Source organism: Bos taurus, chromosome X (assembly GCF_002263795.3).
Source record: "Bos taurus isolate L1 Dominette 01449 registration number 42190680 breed Hereford chromosome X, ARS-UCD2.0, whole genome shotgun sequence".
Lineage (NCBI taxonomy): Eukaryota > Metazoa > Chordata > Mammalia > Artiodactyla > Bovidae > Bos > Bos taurus.
In genome coordinates, this window is record NC_037357.1 from 91,449,085 (window position 1) to 91,465,102 (window position 16,018).

The following is a 16,018-nucleotide window of genomic DNA, read 5'->3' on the forward strand; positions in this document are numbered from 1 at the left end:
GAACTTCTTGGGAAGAGCCCTGAGGATTGGAGGTAGGTGGAAGGCAAATAAGAGAAGCAAGTGGAGCTCTAAGCCTCCCACCTTCGTAACTGCTACTTATTCATAGTAGTTATGCTTCAATTGGTTGCATATATTGAGATTCCATGTAAGATTTCATTTGAAAAAAAGGATTTCACTTCTTCAAAACATTTGAAAGCCAGTGAAAAAGATATGATCCACCTCTAAGTCCTCTTCCAACCAGCCCAAAGTTCCGTGTATACAAAACTTATATAGTTAGAGAAAAGACAGGCATTTTAACTAAACCCTGATAGATTCTGGCAGATGGAAGTGGAAGAAAATGAGGTAGGAGACGGGCAACGTTAAGCCATGGTGTAATGGTGCAGGTAGTGGAACATGCTGCAAGAGGTGAGGCTAGAAGTCCAACTTCCCATAAGCGCACTCTGACCACCCTTTAGCATGTTTAGTGCCTATATTCTGGGTGCTAAATGGAATCTTACAGCTTCTGAGCTAAAGGAAAGTTGAAACTTCAAGTCCAATTCTCCTCTGGTGCCTCTGCTACTTCACCAGCCCACACTGAGTTCTCTCTTCACTGCAAAGTCTAGTAACAACAATGGCTCACATTTATTGAGTACTTACTCTGCCAGGCACTGTGCGAGGGGCTCTACATACATTAGCTCTTAATTATAACAAAACTCTGAAAAGGTGGTATTGTCCTCACTTTACAGATAAGGATACTGAGGCCCTGAACGGCTAGCAAGTGACAGAGCAGGAACCAGAACCCAAGTTTCTCTGAGTCTCTTACCACTACACCTCACTGCCTCGTGGTATATGCCACCTGTTGAAACATGGCTTTGTAATCATCTTCAACCCAGGAGAACTGTCATTTTGTAGAATGCAGAGACTGAGTCAAAATATTAATAACAACAACTACTACTATGACCTCCACCACCCACAATCACATGACCCACCATCAGAATTTATTGAGCACCCACTATCTGCCCAGTCTTATACTTTGTGCTCAATCTATATTACCTTATTCAATCCTCTTAACAATCCCTCAGTAGTTATTAGCTATAGCCGCTTTAGGGATGAGGAACAGGCTCAGACAGGTTAACTTTGCCCAGGGTACTCTACTAGATTGTGAGTTCTTTGTGGGCAGGCACTGTAGTTATTTATGTGTCCTAAGCACTTAACCCAACATGTGGCATACTTGAGGCACAGAATAATTATTTAAATGAATGAATAGGGTCCTTGGTGGGGTCTTCTCAATCCTTCCCCTGAGCTCCCACGCCAGCTACAAAAGCCTGAGTAGCTGAGCTACCTGCCACTTGAGTCTTAAGCCCTTTTCCAATGCCTCCCCTGTTCCCATGCTTCTTACTTCCACCAGGCGGATCTCCCTAGCCAGATCTTTAATGAGCTGAACAGTCCGCACTGTCTCTGGGATTTCATCCTCGTGGTCTGGCAGAGCCTGTCAAACAAAAGGCATGAGAAATAGATCCACACATAAGAAACAACTGATTTTCAACAGTTACCAAGGCAATTCAATGGAGAAAGGGTACTTAGACTGATCAGATATCCACATGCAAGACAATACCTTCATTCTATATTTTGCATCAGACATACACAGACTCAAAATGGATTATAGAACTAAATGCCATAACTAAAACTATAAACCTTTTCGAAGGAAACAGAGGAGAAAATCTTTGTGACTTTAGGTTAGGCAAAGATTTCTTAGGACATAAAAAGTATGAATCATAAAAGAAAAACTGATAAATTAGACTTATTAAAAAAACACTGTTAAGGCAAACCACTGACTGGGAGGAAATATTTGCAAAACAGTGTCAAGAGGTGTGAGGAACTTAGTTGTGAGCTTGAACCACACCCCTCAGAAAGTCAAGAACCTCAGGAAGAACCCAGCCTCTTCACTTGTGAGCACAGAACTCAGTGCTGAGCAGCTATAGGCAGGCCCACAGCTAGCCCAACAGCAACCCAGGGAGGGACCTGTTGGTTATCTCTTTTTTAATTCATTAACAATTTTATTTACATCTTTATGCAGACAGACCTCTCAAGCTTTTCCTCTGTGATTTCTTCCACCAGTTTTGACTTGAATTCTGTATCCAGAGAGTACTGATAAAAATTCCTCAGCACTTCTTCCTTGCTTCCCATGGTTTAACTCTTTTAATCATCTGGAATTTATTTTGGTTGGCTGGGCAGCAATGGGGGCTGAGAACCCATGTGACCCAACTGGATAACCCTGACAGCTCTCTCCTCCCTGCCCAGGGGCTCTGGAAAGGTGAAGGAGCAAGTGCTTCTCATGGAAACCATTTGCACTTCACAGAAGTTTTCTTCCATGAGTGCGGGCTCCTCAGTTATATGTCCTCCTCTCTTCCAGCTCCCTCTGGTCACACTGTCTGGGGCCATTCTTTGGTCCTTGAGGCCATCCTGGCCCAGGACACGAGTGCTTAGGACCTACCCACCTCCCTCCCTTAAAGGTGTTCCTGAGGCAGAGTCAATCAGAAGTTCACTTCAGACAAGGGGCTGGTGGTATGCACAGTCAGAAATGAAACCCAAGGCAGCCACACCTGAGGGATGTGGCAAAACAATCAAAGGCTAAAGCCCAGGTGCAGGTGAGTCCAGGGAGCAAGAGAAGGCCCCAAACATGAAGTCCAAGAATATTTGAGGGGAAGGCTGTCAACAGGAAAAGGGGAAATTGAGCAAATCAAGCCTTCGGTGGCTGAAGAGTCTCCTCATGCTACTGTATGCAGGGGAAGGAATCTATAAGAATATCAGAAGTATAAAAGAATATATTGATATTTCCTTTTTTGCATTTCTTAAAATTGTTTTTTTTAATAAATCCAACATTTTGAATAGGTAATCCATTCACATAGCTCAAAAATCAAACAATATAAAAAGATATATACTGAAAAAACTTTGTCCCTGCCATCAGCCCCTCTAGCCCACCCCAACAGGTAACCACTTTTATTACTTTCTTCTGAATCCCTCCAGATTGTGTCCTCAGGCAAATACAAGCACATACAAATATAGTTCTTATCCCCTCCCCGCCTTTACACATAAGGCAGCACACTATACACACAGTTAGACACCTTTACATGATAAATTCTAGAAGTCTTCCCAAATCAGTACATAGACAGCTTCCTTAATCTCTTTTATCGCTGTTTAGTATTCAGTTGGATAGATGGATATTGGTATATTCCTAAAAAGCCATTTTGGCAGCATGCATCAAGAGTCTTAAATTTTTCATATACTTTGATTTAGCAATTGCTCTTCTAGGAATCTATCCTGAAGAAACAATCAAGAAATGAAGGACAAAGACTAATGCAAATAGATATTTACTGCATGATTTTCTAGAACTATTCCCCAAATAAATAAATAAAAAGGAAGCAACAATAAACAAGTGGTTAGGTAAGGATGGTACATCCCAGCAAAAGAATATCATGTAACTATCAATGTTTCTGGAGAACTTGGTAACACAGAAAAATTAAGATAAACCAATCAATTCAGATACAAAATTATATGTACAGGGTGATAGAAATCATGTTTTAAAAATGCATATTACAAAAAAACAAAACAAAATATACCCGCATGTTAATTCCCTGTGTGAGTGTTAAAATTACAGGTGAAGTTTTTCTTTCTTAATACTCTTCTGTCCTCCACTCTAATGCCAGGAGCCCACAAACCTCCCTGGTATCTTCTACCTCCCCAGAAGATCTTCCCAAAGCCAGTCCCTACTGACAGTAGACCTCTAAAGTAGATAGAGAAATAAGTATATTTACTTCTTTCTTTGTCCAGGCTCTAAAGGCCAAGTTCAGAGCTTTACCACCATGGACCAGGTAGGAGGCAGGGTGTCTCCTGTTTTCTCGCAAACCTACAGGGGGAACGAGGAAGGTAGAGTGTCAAAGAAACCATGCAGGGAAGTGAAGGACTTTTTAATTTTTTCAGACAACCAGAGAAAATGTTCAAGGTTCTGAGCACAACTCTAGATCTCAGTTCTTATAATGGTGTTCATTTTATGAGTACCTTGACATCTACTATCTGATTGAACCCTATACCCAACCCTGTAAGCCAGATATCATCTTCATTTTATAGTTCAGAAAGTAAGGCCCAGAGAGGCAAAGAATACAAAGGCCATACCTGGTAAGTGACAAAGCCAAGACTGAAACCACGTCTGTCAGAATCTGACACCAGTCTTCCTTCTACACTACTCTGCCTCTTGGGTTTCCAAATATGAACACTCAAGAGGACCACAATTGCCACTTACACAGATCTGAAGAGCCATTAACGCCTTGTTCTGAGTTACTCCAGGAGGAGATTATAACAAACATCCAAATTTAGGCTCAATAAAGAATTTTCTACTGAACTAAGATGTTCAGAACAGATAATAAGCAGTTAGTCATCTAGCCCCTGAATGAACACTTACATGACGGCTTATCTAGGTGGCAGAATAAGGGCTTGAGGTATTGCATAAGAGACTATACTCATTGGCCTCTGAGGTTCTTTGTAACTCTTCCTGGCCAAGTCACTTGGGAAATCTCAGGTCTGAGTAAGGGAGCCACTCTATTTCAGAGCAAACCAGGAAAGAAGAAACCCAGTAGGTTGGCTTCCACTTGGGCTGATACCCAAGACCAAACCAATGAGGTCAGCATAGGACTGGGTCTTGTCCCCTGGGGAGGGATATCTAGAGAACTCTAACACTATTCAGATTGAGTTTCTTATTTTAAGAATAGGAATAATTTTACTGTGATCCAATTTTCTCAGCTCCTTTTATTAAATGATATTTAAAATCCATGCCTTACCCTACATTATACTTAGTAAAAAAGCCAATTTCAAAAGATCACAACATTTGGTTCCATTTTTATAACATTCTTGAAATGACAAAATTAGAGAGATGAAAAACAAATCAGTGGTTTCCTAAAGTTATGGATAGTTTAACGGGAGAGAGTGGGTGAGATTATAAAGGGGTAGCACTACAGAGATTTTTGTGGTGATGGAATAGTACTGTATCTTGATTGAGGTGTTGGTTATGAGAACAGGGCAAAAAGGACAGTTGGCAAAGGGCTCCATACCTCGAAAGATGTCCAGGATGTGCTTTCCCACATACCAACAGATGGTCTCAAAGTTGGGGAACTTGAAGAGGTCTGCTGTGCTCAACCGTTTCTCAATCTCATAGGCTCTGGAGGAAGTAGTTACAATAACAATGATGAGGATACTGTTTACTGGGCACCTACTATATATCAGGTATTGTTCTGGATGCTTTGTATCCATTATCTCTAATCCTCACAACTATCCTTTAAGACTTTATTTTATGGGTTACGAAATTTGAGCTCAAACATTATGTGACTTGATAGTCACATAACGGCTAAGTGAGGAAGAGGTATTCATCCTCCACTGAACATCATCAGGAACCAATATCCATTCCTTTATGATCATCTCGCCTCCTTCTATGCTGTACTCCTCACTATAGGGGAGAACTCAAGGACTCCAGCAGATGGAAATGGCCAACTTGGGATCACCAGAGCTTCAGGACTCACTTGAGCTGCATTTCAATATTAAGGCTGTGTAAGAAATTCCCTCCAAAGGCAAGGCAGTCCACGGGGGTCAGCACAGCATGAATCCATCCTGCAGTGTAACAAGGCAAAAATCATAGCTGGCAGCGGGCCTTTCTTTCTTTGGACATCTCCACTGCCCACTCAGCTCAAACACAATACCTTAGAGCATCCAGTCTGGCAGTAACTCAGAATATTCTAGGTTCCTCCATATTCCCAACACTCATCCTGGCCAAGTCTGCCATCATTATAACCCTGTACTGGACCAACCTATGGGGTTAATAAACTCCTTCTACATCCCCCCCTCTGTCTGTACTTCAAAATCTCTTTGGTGCCTCACCTATCTTCTCTCTTATCACTAAGAAAGGCATCATCTACTTGCTATGATTACGTAACTCTTCAAACTCTGCCCTAAGTGAAACAAAGAGCTTTTGTGTTAGACATGGGTTCAAATCCTGCCATTTTCTAGCTAAATATCCACTTCACAGGTTGTGAAGAATGTACCTAGCTGAAACTAAATTATTTTCCTTGCCCTTGACCCTATACTGCTTTCTAGGACCTCCTGATTTTCCTTCTTAAATCTCTTTCATATTCATCTCCTCTTCATCCATCCATCCTACTAATGATTTGGTTCAGAGCCCTCATTATTTCTTACTTATGCTACTTATAACAGCCTCCAAACTGTCTCCTCTAACACCAATGGTTCTTTAAGGGGTGATACAGGGAATCCTGGGGCTCCTAGAGCCTCTTTCAGAGCATATGCAAGGTCAAAACTATGTTCATAATAATACCAAGATGTTATTTGTCTTTTTAACTCTCATTCTCTCATAGGTATACAGTGGAGTTTTTCAAAGGGTATAGGACATGATATCATAACATGCAGAGGCAGATTTGAGGGCCTTAAGTTTTCTATTAACCCAAACATTAAAAAGATTTGAAGAAATGTAAAGGTCAACCTTTTAACTAAATGTTTAGTTTTAAAATAGTTATTTTTCATAAAAATGGTTACTTATGCTAACATATAATGGGTTTATTCTTGTTTTCTCTCAATGAATATTTTTAAATTATCAGTTTTAATTTATAATTTGGTAAATATTAATATATATAAACCACATAAATAAAAGTTCTTTGGGATCCTCAATAATATTTAAGGGTATAAGGACAGCTAGAGTCCAAAGTGTTTGTAAACTACTGCTCCACAATAATCTTGATCTCTGAAGTCTATCTTCCAAATCCCAATCCTAAGTAATATATCCAAAATACAAATCTGCCCATATCATCTCTTGCTTGAAACTCTTAAATGAAATGTATATACACGGGAGAATACATAAATTGCTGTAGAGTGGAATAATAGAAAGCAAGTAAAATGAATGAGCAATAGCGACACGTATCAACAGGATCTCACAATTATAATGTTCAGAGAAAAATACATGTAATATGATTCTATTTATATAACAAAAACATGTAAACCAGAGACTTCTGTAGTGACTGGAGGTTAAGACCACACCCCTCCCCCCAAAAAAACATGTAAAACAATACTATACAGTGCTTAGTTGCTTAGTAAGGCATTACCTATGTAATAAAGGGATAAAAATGCAGGAGAATGATATCATCAACTTTAGGACAATGGCTAGCTCTGAGAGGGCAGAATGGGAAATTGAGGAGAGATATACAGAAGGCTTCAAATATGTTTGTAATATATTATATTTTTAGTTAAGTTATAAACACATAAATGTTCACTATATTATTCTTTATATCTTTTGCTTCATCTAAAATATTTCATGAGAAATTAAACAAATAAATCTTTAATAGTCCCCAGTTGCCTCTGAAGTAAGTTCAGCCTGCCAATCTTTTCAGCTTCATCTGCTCCCAGCCTTTGGTCTTTAGGCTCTAGTATTCATAAACTGCTTCACACATCTTTGCTTTGCTTATGCCTTTCCCTAATCTGAGAGGTCTTTTATACCTTTATTTCCTTTATCAGTAGCCACTTACCCTTCAGGTGTCACTCTTCTGAGAAGATTGTCACAAACTTCTGGCCAGACTAAGTGTTCTTCTCTGTGCTCCCCAAACTTCTGGTGAATACCTCTATTGTGTCTATTAGAACATTATACTGAAATGGCCTATACATGTTTAATCTCTAGCACCTAGCACAATGTTGGGGCAGATAGTAAACATGAAATGCTTGTAGAACTAAGCAGATTGCCCCCAGTTGTGGGAGTATCTACCAAGAAACAAATGAATCCAACTCAAATCTCTGGTAGACAAGTTCAATTTACCAGTTACCAAGTGTCCAGTGTTAAAAAAAAAAAAAACAACCATGTAAAACTCAGCAAAGAATTTAAAGATGGGTAAATAAATGCCTGGGAATAGAATACTATAAAAGAGGAAAGCAGATGGGTATGGGGGTGGGTGTGTGTGACTTGCCTTAAACATTTTATAAAACCAATGTAATCAAATCAATATAAGAATAAACAAATAGATCTGAGTAACAGAAAAGTCCAGAATTATACAATATAATGTTAGACAAAGATGTTAGAATTATATGACATGAATTTTAAAGGAATCATCATAAAAATGCTTCAACTAACAATTACAAACATGCTGGAAACAAGCAAAAGAAGTAGAGAGAGAAGCCATAAATAAACAAATGAAAATTATAGAACTAAAAAATTACTTCATCTGAAATATATAATGAAACAATGGATTCAACAGAAGAATGGAGACAATGAAGAAAAGAATCAGAGAATTTTAAGAGGGCAACAGAAAGCACCCAACATGAACAAGAGAAAGGAAACAGACTGAGTGAAAAATAAACTCAGGAACCTAACAAGGAACCTACTGTATATGTATAGCACAGGGAACTATATTCAATATCTTATAATAACCTATAAAGGAAAATAATCTAAAAAAGATATATATATGTAAAACTGAATCATTTTGCTGTATACCTGAAACACTGTAAATCAACTATATGTCAGTAAAATTTTTTTAAAAGACCAAAAAATAAAGAACCATGCAATAGGACAGAAAAAAAGTCTCAGAAACCTGTGAGACTACAGCAAAATGTGTTATATTCGTATCATCAAAGACCCAGAAGAAAAGTTAAAGAGTGTGGGGCTGAAAAAGTATTTGAAGAAATAATATCTAAAAACTTCACTAATATGGCAAAAGACATAAACCTACACATTCAAGAAGCTCAGTGAACATATAACAGTATAAACCCAAAGAAATCCACATATTATTGTCAAATTGCTGAGAAACTAAATAAAAAAGAAAAAATATTGAAAGTAGCAAGAAATAACACATACAGGAGAAAAAATAATTTGAAGGATAGTCAAAATGTTTTTGTATAGAATCTAGAAGGAAACAGCACAACATTAAAGTACTGAAAGAAAATAACTATCAACCCAAAATTCTACATCCAGCAAAAATATCTTTCAGGAGTGAAAGGGAAATCAAGGCATTTACAGATGAAGGAAAACTAAGAGAATCTATTGGCAGCAGGCCTACCCTGAAACTCTAAACAGAGGGGAAATAAGAGAAGGAATCCTGGAACACCAAGAAGGAAGAACAATGGAAGAGTAAAAATACAGGTAAAAACAACAGACTTCCCTGCTATATGGGTATTGAAATTACGTTTGACAGTTGAAACAAAAATTAAAACACGATGTGATGTGGATCTAATGTATGCAGAGGAAATATTTAAGGCAAATACATTATAAAGGGTAAAGAGATGTGAAAAGAGGTAAGGTTTGAACCCTTTGCTCAAACTGGTAAAATGTCAATTAAAACGTCAATACCAGTAGACTGTGGTAAGATTCATATATGTATGTATGTATATACATATATAGATATGGACATATTTACACATGTAAACACATGTACATATTTATCTATACATGTACATATGCATATGTGTATACATGTGTACACATATATATTCACACATATAAAACTAGAGCCAACACTAAAAAAAACTATATAAAATCTGAAGCTAAAAAATTTATATGGAAATTAAAGGTGAAAAAAAAGTTGGAAGGCTGATACTTTTCAATTTCAAACTTACTACAAATGTACAGTAACTGAGACAGTGTGATACTGTCATAAAGACAGACATATAGATCAACGGAATAGAATTCAAAGTTCAGAAACAAACCAACATATGGTCTACAGTCAATTGATTTTTGACAAAGGTGTCAAGACAATTCAATGGGGAAAGAATGGTCTTTTCAAATGGTTCCAGGACATCTGGACATCCACATGCAAAGGAATGAAATTGGACCCATATCTCACATCATACACAAAAATTAAAATGAAATGGATGAAAGGCATAAACGTAAGAACTAAGAAGAAAACACAGGTGTTACTCTTCATGACTCTGAATTAGGCAATGGTATCTTAGATATAATACCAAGCACAAGCAAAGAAAAAAAATAGATAAACTGGATTTTTGTGCCTCACAGACCAATTGCAAGAAAGTGAAAAGACAATCCCAAGAATAAGCAAAAGTATTTGCAAATCATACATCCAATAAAAGTCTAATCCAAAATACATAAAGAATTCTTACAAGTCAACAATAGAAAGATAAATTACCTAAAGAATGGGCAAAAGTTTTGAATAGATATTTCTTTTAAAAAAGATATATAAACATCCAATAAGCACATGAAAAAATGTTTAAGATCAGTAGCCATTAAAGAAACACAAAATAAAAATCTCAGTGAGCTACTACTTCACACCACCAGAATGGTTATAATCATAAAGATAAACAAAAACAAGTGTCAGGAAGGATGTGGAAAAACTGAGACCCTCATAAATCACTGGTGGAAAAGTAAAATGCACCTGCTTTAGAAAATAGTTTGGCAATTCCTTAAGAAGTTAAACACAGAGTTACCATATGACTCAGCAATCCCTTTCCTAAGTAGATATACCCAAGAGAACTGAAAATATAATATCTGTTAACACAATAACTTGTACATGAATGTTCGTAACAGTACTATTCTTAATAGGCAAAAGGTGAAAAAAACCCAGATGTCTATAAAATGATGAATGGATAAACAAAATGTGGTGTATCCTTACAAATGGAGTACTTTTCAGCCATTTAAAGAATGAAGTATTGATAAATGCTATAACATGGATGAACCTTGATATGCTGCATGACAGAATCCAGACATAAAAGACCACATACTGCATGATTCTATTTACATGAACTATTCAGAAAAGGAAAATTCATATACAAAGAAAAGTACAAAAGTGGCTGATACGGGCTGGCGAAGGAGAAGGAATGAGGAGTGACTGCTAATAGGTACAAGGTTTCTTTTTTTTTAAAGTGATGAAAACTTTCTGGTATTAGTGCTGATGTTTGTACAACTTGATGAAAACCTGAACTGTATCCTTTAACAATATGGTAATTTTAATGGTATGTGCATTATATCTCAACTTTTTAAAAAGCACATTTAGGGGACTTTCCTGGTGGTCCAGTGGCTAAGACTCTGCACTCCCATTGCTGGGGACCTGGGCTGATCCCCAGTCAGGGAACTAGATTCCCACATGCCACAACTAAGACCCAGCACAGCCAAATGAATAAATAAATTTCTTTTAAAAAAGCACATTTAACAAAATGAAAACTACAACATATCAAAATATGTGACATACCTAAATCAGTTCTGAGGGGGAAATTTATAGCACTAAATACATTAAAAGTGAAGAAAAATCTTAAGTCAATAATCTAAGTTATTGTCTCAAGACTGAAAAAAAGGAGAGCAAAATAAACCCAAAGTAAGCAGAAAGAAGGAAAAAAGATAAAAGAAGAAATCAATGGAATTGAAAACAGAAAGACTACATTGAAAATCACAATGAAACAACAGATGATTCTTTTAAACGTTCAACAAAATTGAAATTCACAGATTACTAACATCAAGAATGAAAAGAGGGTACACTAGAGACTTAGAAGATATCAAAAGAATAATAAGAAATACTATGAATAACTCTTCACATATAAATTTGACAACTTAGATAAGATGGGTCAATTGCTCCAAAAGCACAAACTATTGCAACTCACCCAGTATAAAATAACTTGAATAGCCTAATAAAGTTTAAGGAAAATGAATGTTAATTAAAATCTTTCCCAAAAGGGAAAGCTCTAGGTCCGTGTGGCTGCAATAGAGAATGATACTGAACATTTTGAGAAAATTTAACACTAATTCTGAAATCAAGGAATTAAGAAATTAGATACTCAAGAAAAATCTAAATAAATGGAAAGACATGCTGTGTTCATGGAAGATGCAACATACTAAAGATGTCAACTTTCCCCAAATTGAGACAACTAGGTTTTTTCCCCCAAAATAGCCACACTCAGACCAAACTTCAGACCTATGAATTCATAATTCTAGGGGTAAAGCCTAGGCACTTATTGTTTCAGAAAAAAAAAAAAACCTATCCCTACCCAGGTCATTCTGACTTACAGCTTACAATGCCAGTCTCTCCAGTCACTATCTCTAGAGTCATGGGGCTGAGAGTCCTGTTTTCTAACTGTCCACCAAGTTGACATCAGTTCAGTGCAAAAGAAGCCTATCAACTTCCTTCTGGACCTCCCCAAACAACCACACTGGTCACCACTTTGGTCACCACTTGAATTTTCCTGATGTGCAATTCTGAGTCTTTAACTGATACGAGAGGGGTATCTCACATTCAGGTCAAAACATTATGGGAAGGGGTTGGTTCTGGTGCCACAAGTTCCCTTCTTCTTCCCACCTTCCTCAAACCCTCCCAGAGGGGCCCAGGGAAGACCTGTAGGAATGAAAAGTGTCTGTCCTTGCTTCACAGAACACTTGTAGCACTTGTCCACCTGGTCCCCAAAGAACATCTCATTCTGGTTAGAGGAACTGCTCCAGCACTCAAAGAGAGTCAGGTTGGCATTTGTTGGACGGATCAGGTAGAAGATCTTCTCACCCTGAAACAAAGATGGAAGGGCCAAAGACATCAAGGGTTTCCAGTAAAGACTTCCAGGAGTCTCCAAAAGAATATTCTCTCATGTTCCAGGACCATGTAGTATGCTAGAATTCTTTCTGTCCAACGATCATTTATATACAAATATGGAAAACTTAAAAAGTTCCTTTTCACTTTGTACTTTTAAGCTTCTATAAGGTTAACAAAAACAATCGGGAAAGGGCATTTCAAACAAAATTGTCAACTTAAGACAAATGTACACCAAAGGCTCCTGCAATACCAAATGAAAGTGTCCTCTACAGATGAGCAGATCAATACTACCAGCCCCAGGAGAATTTAAGGCCACATTACTAATGAGAAGAAAATTGAATTTGCCTTTAAATGCCATTTGCAGAGAGTGTTTCTTCTCACACCTGTAATCACAGCTAATAAAAGTTTAAAAGTTCAGTAATCGCCCAAGGACTTCTGGAAGATTATATGTTGGGTGATTATCTGTTGGAAGAACACTTTATTTCTTAATTATGCTTTGCCTGGATAATCACCACATAAGTAGTTTGGCAGAAAAGAAAGAAAAACCCACTAGCACAAAAATCTCCCCAACCCATAGCTTGATTAGTTTAACCAATATTTCATGACAATACATTTCAGTGTAGAAAAGCAACACTAGAAAATATCTACTGTACAACTGGAGAAATTTGAATCAGATCTGTAGATTAGATAATAGTACTATATCAATATTAATTTTGATTCTGATAACTATATTGTGATGATATAAGAAAATACCCTTGTTTTTAAGAAATACACACTGAATTATTATAAGATAAAGGGATATCATGTCTGAAAATACTTTTGAGTGTTTCAGAAAAAATATATATGTAAGATTATTTTATTATGTTTGCTTCAGAGAAAGAGAATATAATAAAATAGTAACATAGGAATTTGAGTGAAGGGCACACAGGAAATCTTCCTATTAGCAATTTTTCTGTAAAAATGAAACTATTTAAAAATTAAAACGTTAATAGGGGAAGAGATAGGGAGTTTGGGATCTCCTGCTATATTTAAAACGGATAACCAACAAGGTCCTAGTGTATAGTACAGGGAATTCTGCTCAATGTTATATGGCAGCCTCAATCAGAGGGGAGTTTGGGGGAGAATGGATACATGTATATTTATGGCTGAGTCAATTTGCTGTCCACCTGAAACTATCACAACATTGTTAATGGCCTATACTCCAAAATAAAAAGTCAAAAAATAAAATAAACAGTTAAATATAACATTTGCATAATAGCACTTTAATTTACACACTCCAATTTCTTCATGATAAACAACTAGTTCAGGATTTGAGATCATTTGTACAAGAGCCATATCCAAGTTTCTGCTCTTTTCTTGGCATTTCTGATAAGAAAACTAAATAACATGAACAGTGGTAGAAAACAATAAGTTATTTAAGAAATTTGTTTACCAGACCTCAAAAATCCTTTAGTCATTGACAATCAATATGCTAATTACAAAACTGTAACAACCATGAAAAGGGAAACTATAGTAAGGCTGACATTTAAAAAAACCATCTCAGACTTCCCTGATGGTCCAGTGGTTAAGAATCTGCCTATCAATGCAGGGGACACAGGTTTGATCGCTGATGCGGGAAGATTCCATATGTCTTGGGGCAGCTAAGCCTATATGCCACAACTACAGAACTGCATTCTAGAGCCTGCGAGCCACAACTACTGAGCCTGTATGACACAACTACTGAAGCCCATGTGCCCTACAGCCCATGTTCTGCAACAAGAGAAGCCAGTGCAATGAGAAGCCCATGCGCCACAGCTGGAGAGTAGCCCCCACTTGCTGCAACTAGAGAAAGCCTATGTGCAACAATGAAGACCCAGTGCAGCCAAAAATAAATAAATAAAACTTTTTTAAAAAACCAAACACTTCATACATGCTCTATCTTCAGTGGTGGCAGTCATGCAACTATTTATACAATTGTCAAAATTCATTAAACTATAAACTTAAAACCGATGAATGTCATAGTAACAAAAATTATAATAAACTTGGGAGGAGGTTGAGTGTCTCATGTTACCAGAAATTTCTGCAGTAAATACGGACATTTCCATACCTAGAGGTAGGAGTACAGATTGGTTCAATTAAGATAACAAAGAAAACCTTAGACATCTGTTGTTATTTTTAAAAAAGTTAATCATCAAAACTATGAAGCAGAGACAACTTATACTGCATATCCACTCAATACCCAACCTTGATAAGAGTAGTTATGTGTAAATGTTACCCAAATAGAATCTGGGATGCAGGTAGGCCTTAGCAGCCTGTTTTATGCTACCACTTGAAACAAACAGGGAGGCCCAAGGCCTGGCTGTCTTCAGAAACCATACCCATCCTTACCTTGAGCACATGGTACCAGACCGAGGTGCCACCAAAGTCAATGTGAAAGTCTGTATAGCTATCCCGCACGCTCATGAGGCAGTACTTCTGCACGTTGGGCCTCTCAAAGATACACTCCTCTGGCCACAAGTTCTCCACCCATGAGAGCTTCCGAACAATCTTGGGTGTCTCCACAAGGTTAGAAAGCCTATCAAGGAAGGGGTGGAGAGCAGATGTCAGCTGATTGGGAATTGAAGGTTGAAGCCAGTATAAAATGCCCCCCATCCTAGTGAGAACCAGGGAAGACAAAGAAGTTCTCTCCACAGAATCCCCAAGAGCACATAGTACACTTATTTTTGTAAGACAAGTCAGCATTCTCTTTCTACTCAGCTATGGAAGTTCCAAGTCCCAGCTCCACAGCCATCCCCAGTCACAGGTGATCATTTCCTCCACTGAATGCTCAGAATCTCCACACCCAGGCCCACTCACTTGGCATGTGGTGTTTAATAGTATTGTATTGTCCCTATGTCATAGTGTCTTCTTTATGAAGATCAAGTAGAGAAACCTGTCAGAGCTCAGTTTCAGGTAAAGAAGTGTTTATCTGGGACAGTGGCGCTATCCTGGGAGTTAAACAGTGACCATGCCACAATCTACATACCAGAAAAAAAGGTCTAAGGAAGCTGTCCTGGATCTTAAAAGAGACAAAAATTAATTAAAACAGCCACTGAATAATCTATCCAATGCTAGAAACTGTAAAGGAGAAACATGATTTGGTTGTTATAATGTGAGCAACTACCCTAGAAAGTATAAACCAGCTCCCCATGCCAAAGGAAGAAACCACCCGAAGGAAGGGAGAGGAACACTAATACATACTCAGTATATACAAGTCCTGGGTACTCTGTGAAGCTTTTTACTTACCCCTGCCCCTCTTACCTGGTATCAGAGAATTCCAAACTAATAACATTGAGGACTTTCTCCCTCTTCCCGCTATAATAATATTTCACAAAATCACCAAGCTTCATCTTGCAGTCGGCCTGGCGGGCCACATCAATCACATCAATCTCTTTGTCAGAACCTGGAATAGAGACAGGCTCTGTACCAAGTGGCCTCAGGGACCAGGGAACACTCATCCC

General features: G+C 37.7%; 1 protein-coding gene across 9 annotated transcripts in view; it reads right to left on the bottom strand.

Annotated features, from left to right (window-relative positions):
• Window positions 1-16,018, bottom strand: part of PHF8 (PHD finger protein 8) — a 97,938-nt gene that overhangs the window by 46,037 nt on the left and 35,883 nt on the right. For all 9 annotated transcript variants that reach the window (XM_005228232.5, XM_002700122.7, XM_010822016.4 and 6 more), the window contains 7 exons: window positions 15,819-15,960; window positions 14,907-15,093; window positions 12,351-12,513; window positions 5,550-5,637; window positions 5,085-5,191; window positions 3,795-3,886; window positions 1,379-1,468 (listed from right to left, as the gene is read on the bottom strand). In XM_005228232.5, the coding sequence (XP_005228289.1) occupies window positions 1,379-1,468; window positions 3,795-3,886; window positions 5,085-5,191; window positions 5,550-5,637; window positions 12,351-12,513; window positions 14,907-15,093; window positions 15,819-15,960 (869 nt within the window). The remainder of the gene's footprint in view (window positions 1-1,378; window positions 1,469-3,794; window positions 3,887-5,084; window positions 5,192-5,549; window positions 5,638-12,350; window positions 12,514-14,906; window positions 15,094-15,818; window positions 15,961-16,018) is intronic.